The sequence below is a fragment of the Diceros bicornis genome, chromosome 14 (assembly GCF_020826845.1).
Source record: "Diceros bicornis minor isolate mBicDic1 chromosome 14, mDicBic1.mat.cur, whole genome shotgun sequence".
NCBI classification, from domain to species: Eukaryota; Metazoa; Chordata; class Mammalia; order Perissodactyla; family Rhinocerotidae; genus Diceros; species Diceros bicornis.
Window position 1 is genome coordinate 25,817,201 of NC_080753.1, and position 26,819 is coordinate 25,844,019.

At 43.2% G+C, this 26,819-nt stretch overlaps 1 protein-coding gene across 1 annotated transcript in view; it reads left to right on the plus strand.

Moving 5' to 3' along the window:
• KIF6 (kinesin family member 6) overlaps positions 1-26,819 on the plus strand; it is a 370,265-nt gene that overhangs the window by 311,884 nt on the left and 31,562 nt on the right. Inside the window, 1 exon segment of the mRNA XM_058555469.1 lies at positions 21,895-21,945. Within this exon segment, the coding sequence (XP_058411452.1) occupies positions 21,895-21,945 (51 nt within the window).

A 26,819-nucleotide genomic window follows, 5' to 3' on the forward strand; every position in this document is an offset into this window, starting at 1 on the left:
ATTTATATGACATGTCCAAAATAGAGAGACAAAAAGTAGGTTAGTGATTACCTGTGGCTAGGGAGGATAAATGGGGAGTAGCTGTTAATGGGTATAGGATTTCTTTTGCGGATGATGAAAATGTTCTAAAATTATATTGTGGTGATGGGTTACAACGCTGTGAATATACCAAATACCGTTGATGTGTATACTATAGATAGGTGAATTTTATGCTATATGAATTATATCTCAATAAAGATATAAATAATAAAAAAGAACAGAGCCACAGGGACCTGTGGAACAACAATAAAATTTTTAACATTTGTTTCATCAGAGTCCCAGAAAGAAAGAAAGAAAGAGCACAGTGCAGTAAAATGTGTTTAAATAAATAAAGAATGAAAACTTCCTAAATTGATGAAACACACCACCTTATTCAAAGAAATTCACATCCAGACACATCATAATAATACTGCTAAAAACTTAAGACAAAGAAAAAATTTTGAAAGTTACCAGGGTAACAACTATTCACATGACTGTGGATATCATATCAGAAACCGTGGAGGAAGTAGAACAACATTTTTAAAGCGCTGAAAGTAAAGAACTATCAACCTAGAATTCTATATCTAGCAAAAAATATCCTTCATTAACGAAGCTGAAATAAAGATATTCTCAGAGGAAAGAAAATTAAGAGAATTTGTTGCCAGCTACCAGCAGACCTGCTCTAAAAGAAATGCTAAGGAAAATTCTTCAGATGGATGGTAAATGATATCAGAAGGAAATTTGGACCATCAGGAATAAAGGAAAACCAATCAAAATGGTATATATCTAAATAAATTGTCTATTATTCTCCTCTTACATTCTTAAAAAACATATGATTGCTGAAAATAAAAATTATAACATTTTCTGATAGGATTTTTTGTGTATATACATATGAAATATATGAAAACCACAACATAAGAGGAGAGGGTAAAGGGGCCTATATGCTGGTAGAGTTTCTACATTCCACATGAAGTGGTAAGATATTAATTCTAAGGACATTTTGAAAAGTTAAGTGTATACGTATATTGTAATCCCTAAAGCAACCATTTAAAAAACTACCAAGAAATGTAATAAAAAACTGAATCAATAAATTAAAATGCAATTCTAAAAACACTCAAATAATTAAAAAGAAGGCAAGAAAGGGAAAACAGTAGAATAAAAAACAGAGAAAACAAATAAGAAAATGGCAGACCTAAATCTAAACATACGAATACTTGTATTAAATATAAACAGTCTAAACATATCAGTTAAAAGGCAGGGATTGGCAGAATGGATTTTTTTTTAAAAAAGAGTGAACCATTTTCTGTCTACAAGAACCCTACGTTAAATATAATGATATCGATAGATTAAAATAAAAGGATGGAAAAGTATATACCATGCAAACACTAATCAAAGGAATCTTGAGTGGCTATATTTAATTCAGACAAAGTAGACTACAGAGCAAGGAAACTACTAAGGATAAAGAGGAACATGACATTATGATAAAAGGGGTATTTCACCAAGAAGTCCTAGCAATCCTAAATGTACATGCATTTAATAACAGAACTTCAAAATATGTGAAGTAAAAACTGACACAACTGAAAGGAGAATTAGACAAATTCACAATTAGAGACTTCAATACTCCTCTCTCAGTGATCAATAAAACAGTAAACATAAGATGAACAAGGCTATAGAAGAATGGAACAGTATGATCAACCAATGGGATCTAATTGACATTTATAGAACACTCTACCCAAAAATAGGAGAATATATGTTGTTTCCAGGTGCACATGAAGCATTCACCAAGACAGATGGTATTCTAGGCTATAAAACAAACATTAACAAATTTAAAAGAATTGAAATAATCTAGAGTATATTCTCTAACAATAATGGAATTAAACTAGAAATCAATAAGAGAAAGATAATGGAAAATTTTGAAACACGTTTCCAAATAACCTATGAGTCAAAAAGAAAGTCTCAAGAGAAATTAGAAATATTTTCAACTGAAAGAAAATGAAAATAAAACACATCAAAATTTGTGGATTGTAATTGAAGCAGTGTTTAGAAGGAAATTTATACTATTAAACATTTGTATTGGCAAAAAAAAAAAAGGTCTAAAATCAAAAACTTTAGCTTCCACCTTAAGAAACTAGAGAAAGAAGAACAAAATTTTTCAAAAGCAAGCAGAAGGAAGGAAATTATAATAAAGATAAGAGCAAACATTAATTAAATTGAAAAGAGAAAAGAAATAAAGAAAACCAATGAAACCAAAACTGGTTCTTTGAAAAGATCAAAAACATTGGTAAACATCTAGCCAGATTGCTGAAGAAATAAAGAGAAGATGCAAATAATAACAAGAATGAAAGATGGATATCATTATAGACATTAAAAGGATAAGGAATTATTGCAAACGATCTATAAATTTGACAATTTAGACAAAATGGACAAATTCCTTGAAGGAATTACCAAACCACCAAACTACCAAACTCACTCAAGGAGAAATGGATAGCATAAATGCTTCTATATCTATTAAATAAATCAAATTCATGCTTAAAGTCTTCTGAAAAAGAAATTTGCAGGCCCAAATAGTTTCACTGTAGAATTCTACCAAACATTTTAAAAATAAATAACACCAATTTCATACAATGTCTTCCAGAAAATAGAAGAGGGAACATTTCCCAACCATTTTGTGAGGCCAGTATCATCCTGATCCCAAACCAGGCAAAGACATCACAAGAAAACTATAGACTAAAATCCCCCATAAACATATACTCAAAAATACTAGCATATTAAATCCAGCAATATATAAAAAGAATTAGATAGCACAATTAAGTGAGGTTTATCTCAGGAAAACAATTCTAGGTCAGTAGTCAAAAATCAATCAATATTATCCACCATAATAACAGACTAAGGAAGAAAAAATCCATGGTTATATCAATCAATGAAGAAAATATTTGATAAAATTTAACATTCTTCACAATAAGAATTCTCAGCAAGCTAGAAATATAAGAGAACGTCTTCAACCTGATGAAAGGCATCTATTAAAAACTCACAACTAACATCAATGGCAAATGCCTTAATGCTTTTTCTCCAAGATCAGCAACAAGACAAGGTTGTCAACTCACACCACTCCTATTTAATACAATACGAAAAGTTCTAGCCAGTGCAATTAAGCAAGAAAAATATATAGAAGGTATAAAGTTTGAATGGAAAAAATAAAACTGTCCCTAGTCACACATGACATATTTGTCTACTAACGTAATTCCAAGAATCTACAGAAGAGCTCCTAGAAGCAATAAAAGAGTTTAGCAAGGTTGCAGGATCCAAGATCCACACACAAAAATTAATTGTACTTCTATATACTAGTAATGAAGAATTAATGACCAAAACTAAATATTTATTATTTTATACTTTAAAAAGTATTATGTATATAGTTATAGAACATTTGTATATATTAAGTATTAATATATGATTTATAGTAATTTAAAAAATAGAAAGAGAAATACTTAGGTATAAACTAGGAAAACATGTGGAAGGTTTCCATCATGAAAACTACCAAATTCTAATGAAAGAAATCAAAAAAGACATGAATAAACAGAGACATACTATTTTCAATGATTACAAGATTCAATATAGGAAAGATGTCAATTCTCCTTAAACTTATCTTTAGATTTAATATAATACTAATCAAAATCCCACCAGAACCTTTTATAGCTATAGAGAAGGTGACTCTAAAATTTATATGAAAAGGCAATGGAATTAGAAGAGCCAGAACAATTTTATAAAAGAAGAAGAACACTGGAGGATTCATACCACCCAATTTTAAGACTTACTATAAGCTGCTGTAATCAAGACCATGTAGATATTGGCAAAGGATAGACATGTAGATCAATGGAACAGGTTAGAGAGTACAAAAACAGGGATGGGGGGGCAACAGCATCTGGTGATCAGACACTTCACCAAAGAGGATATATGGATGGCAGATGAGTACATGCAAAGATGTTCAACATCACTAGCCATTAGAGAAATGTAAATTAAAACAATGACGAACTATCACCACACCCTTATTAAAATAGCTTAAAATTTTTTTCATTTTTTTTTTTTAACTGACAATACCAAGTACAGACAAGGATGTGGAGCAACGGGAACTCATGTCTTCCTAGTGAGAGTGCAAAATGGTGCAGACACTTTGGAAAACAATTTGGCAATCTCTCGCAAAGTTAAACATAGACATATCATACAACCCAGCTGTTCAGCCTAGAGAAATGAAAACACGTTCACACAAAAACTTGTACACAGACGTTTATAGCAGTTCTCTTCATAATCGCCGAAAAATGGAAACAACAGAGTGAATGGATAGACTGCGGTACATATAATAGAATAATACTCAGCAATAAAAAGAACCAGCTTCTGATAGATACAACAACATGCAAAACCTCAGCGACACTGTGCTGAGTGAGAAAAGCCAGGCTCATAAGGCTGTACACAACCTGATTCTATTTCTATGACATTCTGAAAAAGACAAAACTATAGTGATGGCGAGCAGGGGTGAAGGAGGGTGTGACTCCACCAGGGCAGGATGAGGGAGTTTTTAGGGGTAATAGAACTTTTGGGAATCCTGACTGTGATGGTGGTTACAAAAATCTATATGTATGTTAAATCTCATAGAGAACTGCCCATTCACACACACATGCACATACACGCACAACCAAGTCAATTTTACTGAATGTTAATGTAATAAGTAAAAGTAAAATTAAAAAATAAAACGGTGTGAGTCCACCAAAGAAAGAAGACAGGAAGAAATATTAAATGACATACCTCAGCTATAATTTTGAAATGAGTCTTATGTAAAGGACAGAATTTTTTAAAAGTTTTATAGAAAGGGAGCGTTGGGCAATTGTGTGTGGATTAAGGATACAGATTTGGGGAATTATTTCAGGCTGAACTCAATAGGAGCCTTTACCACAGTTTTTCCTCAATTTGGGCAGGCCATCAGGAGCGAGAGAGGAGTAGGAAATGGGGGGCTTCCATGATCAGGAATATTGGCAGAAACTCTAGGTCTTGTAATTTATTTATTTGGCAATTACTGTGCATCTTTTAAGTTCAAGACCCTGTGGGGGACACACAAATCCTTGGGAGAGAGTCCCAGCCTCAGGATACTTATAAGCTGGTTGAGAAGTAGGAGAAAGAAGACTCCCAGAGTCTGGCCCTACAGTTACTCCACAGAGCCCTCTACTAATAACCAGCAGTGAGGGCTTCTCAGCCAGGCCTTATTGGCAGAGTAATAGGTCACTACAAATAAGTGTCCTGTGAAAGATTTGAGGACACGTTATCAGGGATAATCCCCTATAATACAACTTCCCCTTCTATGGTCAACCCAGCAAAATCTCTGGGTTTCTTAAATGTACCTCAGGAGATTCCCTGATCTCTGTCCCACTTAAAGACAGTCTGTTTATTTTTCAGTCTCTCTCCTGATAGCAGTGTTTCATCAAGGTCCCCCCAAGCCAGAGATGCCTTTTCCTGACTTCTTCAATGGCTGCAAAGTTCTGCCAGGCACAGCATGGAGTGAGTGAAATAGACTGAGGGACCCAGCCAAAGGAGGGTGCATTGTTTGTATTGTTCTAGGATGAGTCCTTGAAATGGCTTGAGTCCCTCATGCCCCCAGATGGTGCCCACCTCTTCCAGGGTTGGTCAAAGTAGCATTTACCATCATAGAAACACATCATCACCTTTCCACTGCACCAACTAAAAGGTGATCTCCACAAAAAATAGTTAAGGAGCTTCTGATGTCAGAGCTTCGTTTCCAAGGGGTCAACCCAAAAAGGAAAACTGAGGCAGCAAGAGAGACAGTAGCTCACCCCAGCATGTAGAATGTGAGACAAGGTGTGGGCAATCTGGTTTCTATTAAAGTAGGGTCAGGAGAAAACTAGGGGCTGCTACAGTCATTCCCATCTGCTAGGCCAGAAATTAAATCTAAGCCCCAAAATACCAGCCTGCTCTATAAGAAATCAGGCTAGAATATTTAATTTCCTCTGCCTCTCTCTTTGTTGGCTTGGTTGTCAGAGAATTAGCTCTGTTTGTAAGAGAATATATTAACTATAGGTAGTAGTCGTCTTTTTCAGACAAGTAGGATGAAGAACAAGAAATGAAGAATAGAGCAGATGCTGTCAGAGCTCCACCCATCTCCCCTCCGCACACCATGTGTGTGCACACTAGCATGACTCCATTTGCCAGCCCCTTCCACTCTTCCTGAGAGCCTTCCCTAGCCATCCAAGGATGTGCCTGGGGCAGGCTAGTGCTAGGGAATTAACACCCACACCCCAGGAGGCCTCAACCAATGACTGTTGGAAGTTGGTGTATACATACCCCACCTCCCTCACCCCGAAGAGGGACAGCTTAGAGTCATGTGTCCTACACGGTCCCCCAGAGGTCCCCAGTGGGGTTGAGTTCCATTTGCCACAGTGGGAACTGGCTTGCAATTGTGGCCTTTACTGGCTGCCTTCCCTCCCTGTCTCACTTCCCCACTTTCTTATCAGTTTGTCCAGGGATCATTTCCCAAATAAACTACTTGTACTAGGGCTTGCTTGTGGGAGAAGCCACACTAAGACAGGGAGTCACCATAACTCAGATGGTGAAGGGAAGACAGGAAACTGGGGGCTGGATTATTCGGGCAGGATCTGAGAGAACTAAAGTGAGTTGAGGAAGCATAGGAAGTCCTTGGGCCCCTTTGACAGCTTTCTAGAAGTCACTAGCCATGTTCATGATGTCACACTATTAGGAATTCAGGGTGTTCTGTTTGCTATCCAAATACTTGGTTGTTCCTTTCTTGCTGTATATGCAAGATCTTAGCTCCCCCATCATCCATTCTTTGTATTAGCATAGTTGGTAGTTTCCTAAGATCCAAGTAAAAACCACCAGTTCCACTAAACACCCCCTCATTGTTAATATAACCACCCACAAAGGATCGTTGACATTAGTCTGCTAACACATAATCCGTGGAAAACAGATTTCTGCAATTCCGTGGCACAGAAAATCATTACTTCAATCATATTGTCTCCAGCAGACAATATCCTAAGGCCCAGAGCAAAGTTCTCACCAGAAACTGCATGTGACACATATTCACTCTCATCGATACCCTTGACTGTGAAGAGAAAAGATTACCAGTATTCATCACCATGAGGAAGGAGTCAGATCTGTTTCCAATGACAGGTCAGCATCAAAATCCTTTTATATGAACTTGAATGGATTCACAAGCTTCTCCCCCACAGCCCTACTGCCCCTCCTTGCCACACGCTTACTCAAGTCCTCCAAAGCAAGAGCTATTTCAAGTTGAGGCCTGTCGGGATGAGGAACAATTCTCAGATTCCTCTATTAATTCTTTGGCCGCTTCTTGGGCCTCCTGATGCTGACCAAATCTAGATCAGGTGTGTTTGTTTTGGACCCCACGAGGCCTGGCCAGCGTGGCCAGCATACAGCCGTCTGCAAAATACTAGCTTTTGATATTTTTAAGAAGGGTGAAAAAGAAGAAATTTAACCAGATTTCATTTCTTCAGCAGTTTGCGAGTTCGGATTGGCATGGGTTAGGAATATAATCATCCGGGCTATGTTTGAAAGAATGCCGTCCTTTTCCAGTTTGCATGGCCTTCTCACCTCTCGCCCGGCCTTATGAGCCACACGTTCTTGTTCCTGGAGCGGGGACAGCATTAGAGGAAACTTCTCCCAATGGGTCTCATGTATCCCTGGCCTCACCTGCCTGTGACAGCCAAACAAGGCTGCGCCTCCTTTTTATTCCCAAATTATTATGGCCAAAGTCCCTACTGGCTTTACTGCTAGAAATCAGTTTACTTATCTCAAAACAAGTCCCAGCCTATTCCTGAGAGTGTCTCTTGAATACTCTGGAGTATGTGCCTGGGGTTCCTCCTCCTGGCTTCCTCATCTTCCTCCACGCTGCAGGGGCTGCCACCTGCTGGGCCTGCTGTCCTCTGATGGTACCATTGCTGGTGGCCACTGCTCCAGCCTCAGGAAGCCTGCTTCCCTGGCTACTGCGTCTGACTAGGCCAGGCAGACTTTTACAAGACTTTCCCAAAGGCCTGGGACTAATGAAAATGCTCCCAGGAGAGTAGCTATAAGCAACATCTGAAAGTGGGGCTCTTGGAGGTCCTTGACCCAGTGGCTCTGGGGCCACCCTCTTAGAGGCCTCCACATCCCCTCAGCCAGGTGTGCTCCAAGCAGCAGCCTGCTTTGGATTCGGGGCCCAACTGCCTCTTTACATATTCACTCTCTCTAGGGCACTGTCTGGACTCATAGCCCTGACAAATATAGTTCATAGCACTTTGCTTTTCCAAATTCTGGGCTCTTCAGTCTTAAACAACACAAGCATGTCACTAGTCCAAATGGGCTGCACCCAGTGACCAGCTCCTTGTCATATCTTTCCTCAAAAGTAGTGTTTTCAATGGGAATGCCATTGGCCTGTTGAGATGGGCAGCTTTTTATTGTACAGGACCAGGCCCAGCTCATTAAACACCAGTAGTGTCTTTTCCACATTGTTGTGGTCACTGTTCAGTACCTGGATGAGAGCCTCCAGTCCCGTGCAAGGTGAGGACCAGATGAGGCCTGCAGGTCCATCCCCCCATGGTCTGTCCTCTGCTCCCAAAGTGCTAGATTACATACTTGGACACACCCACGCCAGCTGTGTTAGTCAACGTTCTCCAGAGAAACAGAATTTTAAAGAATTGACTCATGTGATTGTAGAGCCTGGCAAGTTCAAATTCCGCGGGGCAAGCCTTCCAGCTGGAGACCCAAGAAAGAGTTGATGTTGCAGCTCAAGTCCCAGGGCAGTCTGGAGGCAGAATTTCTTCTTCCTTGGAGGACCTCAGTCTTTTCTCTTAAGGACTTCAAGTGATTGGAAGAGGCTCACCCACATTATGGAGGGTAGTCTGCTTTACTCAAAGTCTGCTGATGTAAATGTTAATCACATCTAAAAGCAACATCTAGACCAGCATTTGGCAAATATCTGGGCATCATACTTCCACCAAGTTGACCCATAAAATTAACCATCACACCATCCAATCACAAACATGACTTTTTAGGCATAGGACATTCTACATGCAGATTTAGAAAAAATAAAATTCTCTATCTGTGTGGGCACATAGTTCTGCTAAGAAACACCCAATCAGTGTTTCTGAACACAGAACACATAACTCTTACCCTGAAGCACCTGCATTTGGGTTATTTCATTTTTAGAGCTTCCCCAAGAATGGTGGAGTTTAACCTTACATGTACAGACATCAAATGGGCCATTAAAATGATTAGATTATCTCAAACAGAGCTGTGTTTACATCCAAGATAATATCCAGACTCTTCCATAGAAGGGAGAAGCTGCTCCTAATTCTGAAAATTTTAATCTTCCCAAGTTCAAAGAATATGAAGGTCTGCTCTCCTCCCAGCACCTGTTAGACTGCTGTATCAGCTGATGACCAGTGTGCTCCATGAGCTGAAGGGAAAGCCCTTCTGCTGAAATGGGGATTCTCAACAATTGCTATGCCCTGGGACATACACTGTCACTTCTAATTTATGGAGTATAGTTGTCCTCCATCCCCAGCCACAAGGGATCTGAACATCCCTGTGATAGGAATAGCCATAACTGAGGATTAAGCCTTTATATGAAAAACAAGATTGAGTTTGCAAGTAAACCTAAGGCCCTAAAATATCTTTATATTCACCAAAACACTAAAGCAATACACTACAGAACACACAATAATGTCGAATTCATCTTCCATTTGTCATAATGAGTTCTGTGTACTCGACTTCCGTCTACCATTCCTTATACACTGGAAATTTTTCAGGATCTCTCTCCCCTAAAGTTTCGACATGAAGTTCGTAAATTATTTTTATCTTTGCATATTATGGCAATTCCTTCTCTGTGTCTGCTTTTCTTCTTCCTGTGTGGTCAGTGCCTTCCTGATGTTATCTCTTGGAGTTGTTGACTCTCCAAGATGCTGCACCAAAACCTTTGCCATTGGCCCTCCTTACGTATGTTCCAGTTCCCCACTCATGCTCCTCACCTCTTGGTGAATGAAGTATATTCTCAGACTGTGTGCCCTTCCCTCCACAACTTCCTTTGTCTCCCCCAAAGTATCATTGCAAGAGCCTCCCTCTGGATTTGCCATCTGTTTTGCCTCCTTTTTCTAGTGCCAATTTCCTGGGCTCCCTTTTTCTCCGCTTACCCCCAAAATGAGCAGCTTATATCCACTGGAACTGAAATCTGTGCAGAAAGAGAGCCATGTTTACTAGCATTTCATGTAGGCAGAACTCAAGGGAGGGGAACTATGTTCTCCCTTAAATATGTCATTCCTGAAAAACGTGCTCTGCAAAATGGTCGGCAAGTCCATCTCTGCCTCTCTCCTCCTTACTCTCTCCTCTTTGATAATATTTAGCCATAACAGACACAAAAAGAGCTCTAGTGCTATTTTCTGGAAGAAACAGATAAATAAAAGGATGAGGGTAGGAACCATTCGAGGATCTGAAAACAGGACCATTACCACCAACATTACAAGCAAGCTTATTAAAAAGTCATTTACTTCCAATTATGGAAATCAATCATATTAGACTATATAAAGGAATATGAAAGCCCCTGTTACTAATGAAAATCACGGTGAATTTGGAATGAGTAACTGATTGGAAGGCAGAAGTTTAGTACATGGGGTCCTACATTTGTAAAAAGTTGGAGTTGATCAGTGACCACCAAAGGCCGGCAGCTCTGCTTTTTGAAGCCCTGAGTTGGGAATATTGCAAGGACACGTGACTGTCCCTTCTGAGGGAGTCGTTTCAGTCCACTGGCCCAAGATAACACGTTAACTTAGACCTTAAAGATTGCTTTCAGAAAAGAGAACGGGGAAATGCTGATGTCGTATCATATTTGAACATAACTGAGGCCTTAGAAACAATTGCAATGGGTCACTTTCTTCTGTCCTCCATGCAGTATTATTTATAATTTAAGCCCCCCATAATAATTACTCTTACTACTACCACCGCTATTACTACCCGACCTGTTATGCACCTACAATGTGCCAGGCACTGTGCTGGGTGCTTTCTGTACATTTTGTCTAATTCTTGCAGCAGCCTTACCATGATGGTGTTATCACCCTTTTTTAATGAAGAAACTGAAGCTCAAAGGGGTTAAGTGGCCCCAGGTCACAGGTAGTTAAGTGGCACCTGCTCTCTTGAGTGAGCCTTCACTGATGTTCAGTGGTCTCTGAAGGCCAGCCACCCTTCTCTGGCTTCCCACCTCCACCATGATTTCCCAGTGTTCCCACTGGTTCTTTCCCCTGGGCTCAGCCCCTTCTGGCTCCCTTGGATGATTCTCCTGAGGTGCACTAATGTATCCCAGTCCCCCACCCCCACCCCAACAGTAGGTGACCACAGAGAAAGAACACAGGAACCATCCTAGATTAGACAGAGGGCCTGGCCCATTGTACCAGAAAGAAGCAACATGTATGTGTAGCACATAAGAAAAATGACTTTTGAACCTGAAAGATGAAATCATTTCCATTTGATTTTGTGTTTTATTTATAAACTCATTAACGTGTTTCTCTTAATCTCCAGCCCCTTCAGAGGGAGAACAATTCCCACATCAAGAAGCACCAACTCTGTAAGGCAGTTATTTCACAGGCCACCTGGCATTTTGACCAGCGGTGAGCCATAACTGGGCATGTTTCTTTCCACTGACTTTTTAAAAGCACTAGCTGATTTAAAATTAAGCGAATAGAATCAAGCTTTCTCTTGGAATGAGCGAGTTTATTGTTTATATCAAAGAACAATGTAAAAGTGGCTGTTTTCATGTTTTAATCTCCCTAAAAGCTATATAAGTTGCCAAATCAAACGTCTTAGTCTTTGGGGTTTATCTTATACACCATAAGTGAACGCTGCCCTCTACGTCCATAGTCAATGAGAAGCCCTACAAGCTAGCCTCCAGTGTGAGCAGGGGACACTGGGAATAAGTAGACTATACCTGCCCTAGCCCCACTGGACCAGAGGCGCCTTGAATGCCCAGGCACCTCCAGGAGTGTCCCCTGCGCTACCTCTGGGGCTGCAGGGATGGAAGTCAGAGGCCACGCTGCACAGGCTCTCCCCTCGTCCCAGATAGCATCCCTGGCAACCAGAGCCACCTCTTCAAGTGGAAAGAAGGATTGTGATCTACAGCTACTCCTCCAGGGCAGGTCTTGGAAGCTGGTTACATCCCTCCCTTGCTGAGATAAGACCATCCAGGCATCTGAAGTAACATCTTTTGAATGGATGCCAACACGATCACGAGCCCTCAGTTCCCCAAGATATTTAGTATTTAACAATTCATGCTGGTTGCTGAGCTGAAAATTTCCCCCCTGCTTACCTCCTAGCACATTTATTTGAGCTTTTAACAAATGCACTTATTTACTTAATTCTCTGAATATGTTTATGGAATATTATCACATCCTGGAATAGTGATATCAATAAGCTCCTTAGCTTAATTAAGCGTATACAATAGCCAAATGCCTCAGCTTCAGACAGAATGTGCTAATCTTCTATGATTACTATGATTACTTGGGTAGCCAGAATGAATATCCCATAGGAAAAGAAATCAGGTCTCCCATACAGAGTCTAATTTGGTCATTTTTTATAAATGAGAGCATTCCCAAAATGCAATCATCATGTACTGTCCTGGTGATAAGGAAGGAGCTGTCTTGGAAGCCCAGACTGCTGTGTGGTGTTTTCATCCCGAGCTGAAATGCTCATCAACTATAAGGCACATCCTCCTCTACAAGATAGGGCCAAGGCGATGGGTGCTCTTGAGAAAATCCCCGTGAGGAAAGATCAAGGCAAGGTACAATGTGTTTTTCTTGAAGTTATTGATATTTTTTAGAATGAGCTGCCTTTTCCTCTCTCTGTGACTTCATAATGTTACCTGATATGATATTTGGCATACTGAATGGAAGAAGAATCTTGAATTCTGGAGAATTGAAATGTCATTTTGGAATGAGACGGATTAAAAACATGTGCCCAGGATATAGACCCTTCCTGGTCTCCCGCTCTGTGCTCTGTGCTCCATCACTGAACCTTTCTCTTTGGGAACCCAGGGAAGGACCTGTCTTCTCCTGCTCCCAAGGAGGACTGAAGGCTTCTCAGAGGCCTCCCCAGCCCAGGCCAGTGGAAATCCCTTGGGTTGCTGCCACTGTTCTGGGCTCCCTCTGACTCCATCCTCCCCCCTCCCCCCTTCCTCATTGGGCTTCTGGCAATCACAGAGCTCTGACCAATAAGCTGAAACACTCCTCATCGCCCCAGCCCTGTTGCTGGGACTCGGGTTGTGAATATTTTCAGTCAGCACACACGACAGATGACATCACAGGTGTGGCAGGTACCCAAGCACCGTGGTCAGCGTGCTACAGTAACATCAGTTTCCTTCTCAAGGAAGCATGTTGCAGTGGGCTTTTAAATTTTAATTTCTTTTAATAAATATATACAAATATACTTTTACATAAACCATAAGTCATACACACTTATTAAAGCACGATTTTTTTTTTATCTTGCATGGCTCCCACCTCTCCTACCCAGTGCATCCTCCACCCCACATCCACCCTCAGGTCACCCATCATATCAGCTCTGTAGACGTCTATGCCCATTACGGCCACTCTCATATGATCTTCTATATGCGTGCACACACACAGAGTTCCATACACACATGTAGGTAAGGCTATGCCATTGTTTGTTTGACCAAACACAGATCACTTACACCCTTTTTTCCTCATTGTCTTCTTTGCTTCCTTTTTTCTCCTTTCCTGCTCTGTTGAATTATTAAACTTTTGGCATTCCCTCCCTGAAACTCTCCCCCTGCCTTTTTTCTGATCCTCCATTGATTTGGCTGCTATGATATATATTTTTATTCTTCTAGAGTTAAAAAGTAACTTTAACAATGTCTGTAGTTATTCCAAATACATCCTCCTCCCAGCCACATCCAGGGCTGTAACTCGTCTAACTCCCCATTGAACATCCCCTCCCCTTATCTCCATCTCGTTATTATTGCTCAAAGTTTTAGTTCCCACACACACACACACACACGCATAAACACAGAGTTTTTATGGTCAATAGTTAAATATTTTTACCTAAATATTTATTCTTTTTTATGCTCATTATTGTTTCTTTTATCCTACATATTTCTCTGTTTATTTTTCTTCTTTCTGATCATAATAATGACTTTTTACACTTACGTAGTTCTTATTATATGCCAGGCACTCTTCTAAGCACTTTACATATGTGACCTCTTTCAGTCCTCACAACAGATACTGTTATTATCCCTGTTTTGCAGGTGAGGAAACTGAGGCACACTGACAGTCAGTAACTTGCTCACCTGTGCAAGTAAGTGGCCCAGCTGGTATGCAAACCAGGGAGCCTGACTCCAGAGTCCATGCCCTTAACCTCCGTGCTTGGCTGCCTCTCAGCTGAGCTCTCTTTGCTGGGGAGAGGGGGTCCGGGGGGTGGTATCTGGGAGGTATATGCTCTTAGTCCTCTTATGAGAGAAAGTGTCTGTACTGTGCCCTTACCTGTGAATAGGAGTTTGACTGTGTATAAGATTCGAGTGGACAGGTATTTCCCTCCACTGTCTCCTGGCATCTGTTGTCATAGAGGCAGGCCTGTCCTCTAAGTCATACGTTGCAGGTCCCCTGGACTCTGGGAGTAGTGGCTCTTCTTCTCTGAAGCTCTGCAGTTTCACTATGATGTATCTCAGGGTGGATATATTTTTATTTATCCTGCTCAATACTCAGAGTGCACGTCAACCCAAGGGCTTATGTCTTCCTTCAATTCTGGAAAATCTCAACTGCTATCTCTTCCAATATTGCCTCTTCACCATTGCCCAGTCACTTCTTCTAGACTCATACAGATGAGGAAGGCTCTCGATCTCCTCTCTGTGACTTTTAACTGCTCTTTCCCAGTCTTATCTCTTTTGCTTTATGTGCTAGGTTGGGGTGAATTTTTCTATAGTATCTTCCAATTCATTAACTCACCTTTAAAATACATCCAGTCTCTGTTTATTCCCATATTCCTCTATTGGTTTTTTTTGTTTCAATGACTCTATTTTTTTATTTCAAAATTTCTTTCCTATTCACTTATTCTCATTTCATTTATACCTACGTGTTGTATGATTTCTTATTCCTTTTAAAGAAAACTTATGCGTTCATTAATCTCCTTGAGTATTCTCATCCTACTTCCTTTAAAGTCTGTCTTGCAAGTGTAGACAGACTACACTTGGGAGTGGCACAGTCGTTATGGAGAGCAGCACATCAAGTTAAGGACCCAGATCTGCCGAGACCCAGCAGATACATGTTCTCAGACTTCTAAGATGGCACATTCAAGGATGGTCATCACAGTGCTGTTTGTTTTAATGGGAGTGGGAGGCAATCTAGCTGTTCAACCCTCAGGAAAGGGAAGTAAAATGTTGGAGTACACACTATGTGCCCCATGTATGTAGCAGCTAGAATCTGAGAACTAGATGCACATACAGCAAAATGGGTAGATGTCAAAAACACAGAACTGATAAATAAGTAAGAAACAGAATGAGAGCTGTAGCACAATATTACTTTCATAGCAGAGAAAATTTAACACAAATTGTAAGAATACACACAATAAAGGATATGCATCAAACCTATTAGAATGGCTGCCTATTGGAGGAGAGAGGAATGGGAATAGGGGATGGGGCATGAGGCATGGGGATAAAAATGCACACACACACACAGACAGACTGACGAGGATGGTGTGCTGTAACCTGAAGAGTGAGATTAATTCAACCCTCTGTGTGTCTGCATCAATAAACGTTTTTATCTGCCTGTCCAGAAAATTACTTTCATCTGCGGTAAATTCATGTTCCAACTATTGATTTTGCTATCTTTTTTCAGCATTAGATTTATTCATATATTTTGGCATTTTGGTGGGCAGGCCCATTTTTAATGAAACACGTTTTCTTTCTTTCTCTTTCTCTCTGTCCCTCTGTGCTCATTCCTCTCTGTCTGACAGACCCTCCAGGCCCCCAGTCCAGAAGCAGCTCTAATCAAGACAATTTGGAGTGACACTCCACGGGAGTGCTGGGATGTGGTCAATCTGGTCACAGAGTCAGTGGGCAGCTTGGCTTAGCAACCAGAGAGAGGCTGTTTGCACCTTTCTTCTTCCTTGGGCTTGTGGTGGGACGGGAGCCAGAGCCCCAAGCAACATGTGGCAGCACTTTTTTTTTTTTCTCAGTCCTCCTTCACTCACAGATTGGGTGGCGGGAGTCTGACCCCCACTTGCAGCTTCAAACTGTGAGCCCATCTCTTGCCCCTGTCCTGCGTGGTGCACTTCTAGTCCCCTTTCTGCTTCTGGACCCAGAGCCTGCGAGCTGAAGGCTCAGCTCCACTCGCCGTCTTGCATTTCTATCCCACTTCTGGTCTTCAGAAGTATGTCTTGTAATCTAAGCTAGCAAAGTCTTCCTGATATTCTCTTTTTTCATTTTATCCACCATTGCTATGGTGAGCAGAGCTGGTTCCTGTTGCAATAAATATTCAAATTGCACAAACAAGTTTAGATAAAACCTGATGAAACATGTATTAGCAAGGAGGAGATGAATATGCCTGATTTTAAGACTTCAAAGGAGTTACACACTCCTGTTTGTCGAAATTCATCTAAGGATTACACATTTAATTTATGCTAAACACATTGTTTTTACAAATAGCCTTACAAGCAGCCTTTAGGGACTCTAACCTTTTGGTAATCACAATCCTCTGTGCTAGTACAAAGAAACTGGTTTCCCATGTCACAGGTAAAATCGACACTCCAAATTCAGAAGCACTAACTAGGCCTTCCCTCTCAAAGAGGCCCCTTGGGCAGGAAGTCCTCGTATTCGCTCCACATCCCAATTCTGCTATTGATGTTTAGTTTAATTTGATTTTACTGGGATACTACAGTAGTAGAGTCAAACAGAAGAATAGATTTTACCTGGATCCAGAGCCCTTAGGAATTACCTAGGACCCTGGACTCTTGTATAAATCAAACTCAGTCTCCCCCCAGCCCTACTGCTCCATTCAAGCCCTCCTTTCCAACCCCTGCCCCAAACCATGTACATCCCGCCTTCTCCACCCTATTGCCCCAACAACTCCCTTTGACTGGAAGGCCGTTCCCAATCCCCTCACCTTAACACCCCTGCTCCTTTTGGAATCTACTCAAGTCTCACTTTTAGTAATGATGCCTTTTCTAATGCCACTAACCCGCCTTTCCCTCATCTCTACCATTGCTTTGACAGTTAGCCACTTGGCCTACGGGCTCGTCATCTTCTGTATACAGTGTCCTTTCAATATATCTGAAAGTGCCTTAATACCTAAAACGAGTGTGGAGTATCATATATGCTGGTTCGTTATCCCTTGATCATCCCAAGAATCTTGAGATATAGGAGAGCAGATATTATCACAGTTACATTATTATTCCCATTTCTCAAGTGATAAAATCGAGGATTAGAGATGTTAAGTAGCCTTCTCAACTAGGAAGTAGTAGAATTAGGATTTGAACTGAACTCTGTCTACCTACAAATTTGTAATTACTTTCCGGTGTAACTAAAATGGCAAAGCAGTTTGCTTCATCTCCAGTCCAACTCCAAGTGACTGCTTACAGCTGCCCCAAGTGCTATGTTGAAGAGCCAAACTCAGGCTCAGCAGGAAGGCAAACCATTCATGAGGGAACAGCAAGGTTGGCCCTGGGTCCAGCTTTTAAAAGGAAGAGCACACAGGCCCCTGTTTGCCGTCCTCACATCATGCAAACTTCCTTGAGCTCAGCTAGAGAGGCTTCTACTAGTTTGTATATTACGCAGCACTTAGAACATAGGGCTTAACATACAGTGGATGAGCGATAAATATTTACTGCTTGATAGCAACATCAACATCCTCGTCACAGAAATTGCACGAGCAGCCTGCAACGGCCATACTGAGGGAGTCGTAAGTGAATAGCTCTGCTCTGGACCAGCTAAGCAGCTTTCGCTGGATGAATGATTTCAAACTCACATGCATGCAAAATAAAGTGTGAAGCTTAAGAAAAATTGTTTTATCCAGAAGACTGAATATCAGTGTATAAAAAATAAGTGTTGCGGGGCCGGCCCGGTGGCGCAAGCGGTTGGGTGCGCGCGCTCCGCTGCGGCGGCCCGGGGTTCGCTGGTTCGGATCCCGGGCGCGCACTGAAGTACTGCTTGGTAGGCCATGCTGTGGCGGCGTCCCATGTAAAGTGGAGGAGGATGGGCACCGATGTTAGCCCAGGGCCGTCTTCCTCAGCAAAAAAAGAGGAGGATTGGCGGATGTTAGCTCAGGGCTGATCTCCTCACAAAAAAAAAAAAAAAAAAAAAAAAAAAAAATAAGTGTTGCTTCTGCATGATGGTAATATTTTTCATCTGATCTACTTAGTACAGAGAAACTATACAACATGCGATGCCCCACCTCCACATACCCTGCACCAGGGTACTTTTAAGGTCATGCACCTCCTCTGGATCTTCCCACAGGTTATTGCAGGCTCAGTGTACCCCCTCTACCTGTGGCTGCCACCCCCACTCTTTCAATTACTGAATCAGAAAGGGAGGGAAGGTGTTTCTGGCATGTACTGTTGTAAATGACTGGAGAGAAAATCGCTAATTCCCACCATTCTCCTACAAGCAGAGCTCTCCTCCCTGCCCTGCTGCCCTCCCAGATCATCTCCTGCCTCAGGCTGGGAGTTCTCTGTTTCTGTTGCATCTCTTTTCCATACCTCGGGCTGGGGACGCGTCCAGGAACCCAGGCCAAAACCAGCAAAATTTATCACCCTGCTAATGACAGCAAGCTGCATGCAGAGTGAATTCTGCAATCCACGTCCACTCCTTCTTTTGCCAAAACCTGTGCAGCTGCAAGATCCAGCAGATTACAGAGACTCTTATCTTCCCATGAAGAACGGCTCTGTTGGAAAACGCAATTAGGTATCAGTCATGAGGCTATTTTTAGAAGCTTGTTTGGGAAGATCTCAAAAACAAAAATTGCCATGTGGTGGGAGATGTTAGCCAATTTGCCAAAATTGAGCATCACTAAACACATTTTAAACCTACTTTTGTCAGTATGTAGCATTATAAAGACCCACCTTTTGTCCCCTAGGGATGGCTCATTGTTCTGGGAGTAGATATTTATGTTTGTGGAGTTTACAGAACTTTCAATCCTGGTGGCAAAATCCCCCTCTTTATTTATATAAGCAGCTCTTCCCAGGCTGGGGGCTGTGGAATCCTTAACCCTGTCATTCCAAAATAGCTTCCCCAGGGTTTGGGGAAGGAGCCTGGTCATTCCAATATGAAGCAGGGGAAGTCATGACATACAAGGCCTGAGGATGGGACACACCTGGTTGGGAGGCACATTGTTGGGGAGGCCACTGGTCAACGAGGCCAGTGGTCAGGGAGGCAAGTCGTCAGGAGTTGTCGAGGAGGCTCCATGTCAGGGAGGCGGTTTTCGAGGGAGAAATGCAGCCCAGTGTGTGCTCTAAAGGAGCAGATCACTGTCCAGTCTCATTACAGAGGAGGTACCCAGGCACAAAAGAGGCTCGTGGTGCAAAGTACCTGTGCCAGGTACTCAGGAAACAGGCCAGGCACCAAGGCAGCATTGGCTCTCTGTACTGTGGGCATGAGAAAGCCCTTAGTGACCTAAATCAAGAGATGTGCCTAAATGGTGTGCTGCATTTGTCACAGCACTGTCTCCGTTTATTAAAAACTGCATGTGCTAAGCTTCTTTACAGTTCAAGTCAGCAATGTTGGACAGACTGGAGTCCCAGCCCAGCACCACGCCTGTACCCCTAACCTCTTTACTCTGCTGATATACACAGTAAGGGGCATGTCACTCGGAGCGGGGATGAGCTCCCATCTGTGGCTGTGGCTGACCTGGGTTTCAGGTCACGTTCCTCTTGGCTCCAGGCTCATCCAGTACTCATCTTTGGGCCAGGTTTCCACCTCCCCAACTCCCCCCCACATACTCCCCAAGTTCCCACCTACGGCCACTTGGAGTTAGGGTGCTATAGTTGCTTATGCCCAATCCTTGGCTTCTTCTCTGTGCACAGCCCTCTCCAGTGGGGACACATGGAAGGCAAGGCACAGACTTGCATGATGACAACCCTGGAAACAGCAGTCTCCAAGGGGGTGCTGGAGGAACTGATGATGTTCAACCCGAGAGGACAAGTCTACGTGGAGAAACTGCAGCATCCTCAGACATGCAAAGGGCTCTCACTGCCAACGAGAGAGGATCCTTCTTCTGTGCTGTTCCAGAGAACAGGCCAGGTCCAAATCTGAAAGTTACAAGGAAGCCGGTGTCAATGCCACATCAGGAGTTCCTTACATACAAGTTAATCTGTGGAACAGCCTGGATACATAAAAGTCAGAGGGGAAATGACCGTTTCATTCCGTAGAAGGGACTCCTAAATTGGATGGGAAGTTAAACTGAATGACCTCTGCCATCCCTCCCAATCACAACATTCTAGGAGCACCCTAGAACTTTCCGTGAGAGACAAGGTCTCCCCTGACTGCCCCATCGTCTACTCATCTTTGAAGACTCAGTTCAGCTGTAGCCTTCAAGGTGTAGAAAGCACTTTGCGTGAGGAAAGAAACGTATGAGACAAGGAAGCAATGAGGTTCCCAGGCTTTCTCGGAATCCCCCCGTGACCTGCTCACGTCTCCCAAATGGGACATGCGAGATAGACAGCACTGACATTTTAACAAGTACCCTGAGCCCTTGGACATAAACAAACCCTGTGGCTGCTGTTCCCCCCATCCCTCAAGCATGAAATCATGGAATTTTAGAGATACAAGAGGTCTGAAGGTCATTTTGTCCCAATTCCTAGCCGGGGCAGGAATTCTCGCTCTAACAAGCCAACAGATGGTCACCCAGCTTCTGCTGAGCACTTTCAGGAAGGGGCTCTCTGATTTGCCAGGAGACTTAGTCCATTTTGGACAACTTAATCCACATTGAGACAGTCCTGATTGTGAGCTGTTTCTTCCCCATATTGAGAGCCCAAGTCTGCCTTTATTCAACTTGACTTCTGCCCTCAGCAGTAGGACAAAAATAAATCTGTTCTCTCGTCCATATGACAACATTTGGATTTTTAAAGACAGGCATTATCTCCATACTTCTCTCCCTCCGAGCCTTTTCTTCTCCATCTAAATGTCTCAGGTCACCTCAAATGTTTCTCATATGGCGTGGTTTCAGACCCCTCACCATCCTAGTCACCATCTTCTAAATATTTTCTATTTTGCTAATGCTTCTTATGAAGAGTAGCTCCTAGAACAAATACCGACTGTGGTCTGACCATTGCAGAGAACAGTGGAGCTATTACCTCCCTTGATCTACACACTATACCTTTATTAATGCAATCCAGAATAATATGTGTTTCATACCAAATGATCAACTGTTGTTGATCATATTAAGGTTCATATTAAGGTTATTGTCAACTAAAACTACCATCTTTTTTCACATAGCTTAAAAGAAACAAGTGAATTTATAAGTGGTCCTATAAATTATTAAAAGATCAAATCCTGCATCTCCCTTCATTAATAATAGACAGATAGAATTAGTTAAGAGGCTAGGGCCCTAGCAAAGGTTATGAGTGACAGACTAAGATAGTTAAACCCAAAGATGATTACATCCGAAGGTGAAATGTGTATTGATGGGCCAGGACCCCAGCCTTTGTAGCCTCTTCCTCCAACACAATCCAGGGCATGGAAGGGCTCTTCTGGGAAGCGATGCCAGCTTTGTCTTCCTTACTCTACCTGTTTTTTTAGCTTGCCACATGCTTCTGTGGCCAAGTCTTCCTCCCACCAGTAGGAAACTTACTCGTGGTTTTCCTTTGTGTCTTCGACAGGTCGCCTGAAGGAAGAAATCACCCAGCGGCATATGCAGCAAGTAGCTCTAGGTGAGTACAAAGTGGACCTGCAGGAAGAAGGTGAAGGTGATACAAGCTGACCTCGTCTTGGAAGGTCACACCTTGCTAACAGATAACCCATCCCAAACCCTGGGGGAGGTTAAGGAAGACAAGGTTTGCTGTCAGTGCAGCTTCTTTGTCTGCCCCCCTCTCTGGGACTAGTTTCCTCCACCTGTGTGCTTGTTCCTGGCTGTCTGCCCCTGGCACCCCACCCTCCTAGCTGCTGTCTCATCCTCCTGCCCTTTTCCACCCCACACCCCAACTTAAATCCACCCCGTGTCCTAGCTCCTCAGGGTCCTACTCTGAGCTTTCTAGAGCTACCACTAACTAATGCTAGGAGTGCTAAATGATGAAAACAGCCACCATTTGCTGAACCACCTCTATGCGCTATGTGTACACTGTCTCCTTTCCTCCTCACAACAGCTCTAAGAAGTAAGTGCATTTTCCCGATGAAGGCGATTCAGTGACTTGCCCAAGGTCACATGGCTAGCAAGTGTTGAAACTAGGATTTGAACCCAGTTCTCTGAGTCCAAACTTGGTTCTCTTAGCCCTCAAGCTATTTACTGCCCACAACAATGATGGTTGCACTTCAATACATCAACAATGCAAAGGTTAAACCAACACAGTGATGTTCTTGGGGGATCTCGCGCCTTTTAAGCAGTGGACATCTGCAGAAGATGCTACCTTTTGATGTGTGACCCAAGGAAGTCTCCTGAGAGGAGCATGCGGCTCTCGGGAAGGCTGATGGAGCAGGCATCCTGGGCAGGAACCCCTGGTTTTGTCTCTGGCTAGCCTGGGACCGAGCACTTACAGAGCTTTGATTAAATAAGCAATTCATGTATTCCAAACAAAGGGTCCCCTTGAGATGGCCAGGCCCCTGGAGTGACCTGTAATTGGAGAAATCCAGCACCCAGGACCTCTGGGGGGAGATGGAGGAGCGCTCCAGTGTCATGAGGATGACCTGTTTGACTCTAGCCACTTGAATTACTAGGAAGGTTGGTTGTTTAGTTTCAGTAATGATAGTGACCGTATCAAATAACTCCTGATTACATCAGAAACATAGAACAAGGAAGCCTAAGTCACACTGACAGGAGCTTGAGCTGCCCACTGTTGGCCCCAGGACCAAGGGGTCAGGTGAACGCACCAGGCCTGCCCCTCCATGGCCAGAGACTCGGGCAGGGACTCTGCCGGGAGCTGAGACTCAGAGCTGAGACTGCGGAGTGCCTTCTCCAACAAGGAGCCAGGGCTTCCGGGGGCCCTAACTCACAGGGCTGGGCTTGGGAAGGACACAATGACCTCTGTTGGGAGGCTGTGCCAAGGTGACCGTCTGGGCGTCCCAGCAAGCCATTGAATGGGGAGGCATCCCTAAGAGCTGCCACAGGGCCCTGCAATATCTGGCCTCTTCTCCAGTCTTCATGACGCTGCTTGGATAGAAACAAGGATGGGGAAAATGCCACTCAACCCCACGGGCAGTTTTCATCCAGGGCCTGGGAAGCCATTTCCATGGCTTTCAGGGCAAGATATGCTCCATATTCTTTGCCCCCAGTTCCCTGACCCTCCTGGGCCCTTGGAAAACTCCTGCATGTCTTCAACCATGGACGTCTCCTTAATTGCTCTGCTCCTCTCTCTGGGAGTCTTCTGAGTTACAGCGGGTGTCAGGTTCGACAAGGCCCAGCTTTGCCTGAAGTAATCAGCAAACTTCAAATGGAAAGCGCTTTGGCTGAAAGGCTAATTAAGAGCATTTGAAATGCTTATTTGTTTTAAAAGCATACTATCCCAATTAGAGAAGAAGTGTTAACATCTCCCAGCTGCCATTTTGAGACTAAATGCCATGCTGCCGTCCAAACTCCCTGGGAGCTTGTCTGAGGCTCCCAGGCCTCAGACACACACACAAGTGCCTGTGTGTCCCAGGTGAACATATTTCCGAAGGGAACTCTTCTCACTGAGAGAAACCTCCCAACACAACAGATTGTTTATAGAGCCATTTCCTGCCTTACCCCTCGCCCTTCAGACTCGCGCTGGGGCTGAAGGCCAGGACCCACGGCTCCTCTAAGACTCGTAGCAACGCACGCAGTGTATTTGGCTTCCCGATGCTCTGTAATCTGGGCTTCCTGTGGAGGCATGGAGCAGTGACTACGTCTGCTCTGGCCCTGCCACTTCTGTGGGTTTGGCTTGCCTTGTATTCCCTCCTCGCTTTCTGTTTCCTTGTCTACCTCTCTTCACGCTCCCTCACCCTCCATTTTAAGTATTCCCTTTGGTGGTGTTTCTTTCTTTTGCCTCCATGTTCCTAGGTTCCCATGAAAGTGTAGGCAGGGTTGGTTGTGTTGGGGGAGTGGGGAGAGGGTAATGAGCAAGTCTGAGCGGAGAAGTTTTCTCATATTTTGCATAAGAGTATGTGTGTATGAGTAGACGTATGCCCAAGATAATTTGAATAAAGGCAGTCTCATACCCCAGCAGAACCAAGATTTAGTGGTGACATGAGAGTGCCATGTGGAGGAAGGCAAGCCAGACCCAGTGAGGTGCTGGAGCCAGCTCGTTCCACGACGGAGGAGCGATTGTTACCATTTCAGGAATTTCTCAGGAAAAATTAAATTATGTGAGCTTACAATTAAATAAATTGTATTAAAAAACAAAGGTAACAAATACTCAAAATTCATCACTTCCTAATTAATTTACAACATTTTATTCTTATCTGGCCTCTTGAGGTTATTTACATCTACTGTGTTTGTATACTGGAAATTCCATATAACGGTGTGCTTCCGTGCATCTCTTCCTGGTCCCACGTCCAGTGATATCACACTGGCAGCTTGAAATCATGTGGGGTGGGAGTATTTATACAAAGGAAACTGAAAAACATTATAAATTGGCACTTTTTTTTCCCAGAGAGCTGGTTGTTAAACATTTACCACCTAACCACTGGCACACAATCAGGTACCCATGGAGAGGCCAGTTTTGCGCATGTGTGTGCGTGTGTGTGTGTGTGTGTGTGTGTGTGTGTGTGTGTATGCTCTTATGAACACTTCTACTCCCCTTCTTGGCTGAAAATCCAGATTATGACTCTCTCTTCATTTACTGCCTACCCACGAACCCTGGGCCTTTTGCAAGTCAGTGAACAGGGAAACCAATGAAGACAGAGTGGGACAGGAGAGGCCTTGGGCCCAGTAGGCCCCCTAGATGTGACAGCCAGAGCGGGTGGGGGTCCTCTAAGAGAAACATCAATGATCAGCTCTAAGAAGATCATAAACAAACAAAAGTTACCGGCGGATTTACAGTAGGGCCTACTCCCTCACACTCTTTCAGGAAACAATAAAACAGGGTTATTTTTAATTAGGCTTCATTTGGAAGTGATACTAATTGAACTGGATTCAGCTGTCTGAGTTGAGCGTGCTGTGCTGAATTCAGCTGTGTGCGTTTTTCCCGCTTTATGGTACCAGCTACCCTAAATGGTGCGGTATTGTCGATAATGCAGATGGGACTACTCAGCAAACGTTCCTTGAGTACTTGACCATGTGCCAGGATGATTCTAAGCTCGTATGTGTGTTTTCTTCTTTGATGCTCCTAAAATGCCCATGAGGTAGAGGCACTCTTGTCCTCACTTTAGTGTTAAGGCCCAAAGGGGTTAGGTGAACCTGCCTGACTTTGCTCAGCTAAGGATGCAGATGTAGACAGCCTGGCTCAAGGCCCGTGCTGTAACTACCACACTGCACTGCCCTCGGCACAGTGCCGGGCATCATGGAGTCCACAGAGGGACAGAGATCAATGCCTGGCCTCCAAGAGTTCCCACCCTAGCCCGCATGAGGACACACAGACATGAAAAGATAACTTTGTCTGCTTTCATAATTAGACACATATATTATTCCATTCAATGTCCTCTTCCCACTGCAGCCCCAAACCAATTCACCCTTGACCTCCTCCATGAAGCCTTCCCTAGCCCCTTCTCCCCATGTCTGCTTTGTCCTCCAGCCTCATGCTCCTCTGTCAGAGCACCAACCTTGTTCTGTAATTATTTACTTCCATAGCTCTTCTCCATGCTAAAATATGAGCTCCTAGAAAGCTGGGTGCTGTCAAATGAATCTTTGTACCCCCAGCAGCCAGCATGAGCCATAAATAGGCCAAATCGATGCCTCCCCAGGTGACTTCCAGATTCACACATCTTGCAAAAGTATAATGAGACATTTGAACATAAAATTAAAAAGTCCGTTTAAAAGAAGCTGAAGGAGTAAATGCTTTTGGACCCCACAGCTGAGCAGATTACAATACACAGGCAGTAAATTTGACTCTCTCTTATCTAGCCACTAAGCAGAAAGAGAAGCACTCAGAGCTACAGTTTTCATTTTCTGACAACAGGAAGCATACTAACTAATTCATCTGCAGAAATAGAATTTCTTCCTGGAACTAAACACAAACCAGGATTTATCGTGCAGACCCTTGAAAGGACACTGAGTGAAAGAGTGAACGATGTCTTCAACTGCAGTTTTACGAAAGATACCAAAATGTTGTTCAACCAGATGATTCTTGTATCAACCCTCCATAAAAGCAAGAGGCCTGACATTAAAGCATAACTCATGGAGAGCGTTTATGTGAGCGGCTGGGATAGCGTGCTCCAGGTGTTCCGCTTTCTGATGGTCACACAGAGGAGGAATAAAACCGGCGGAAGCCCGCCCCAGGAACGTGGGCTGTGGCCTCTCTCTCAAGTGTCTCTTCTGAGCAATGTTTGATCAGGGACTGGCTCTCATTCAGCTCACAATCAAAATTCTACCAAGTGCCTGTGATTAACATTTAAAAGACACATGGCACTACAAGCAGCATGTGAAATGTGTCAGTGAGAGGGACAGGCCATCAGAGCTTTGGGAACTTACCAGAGC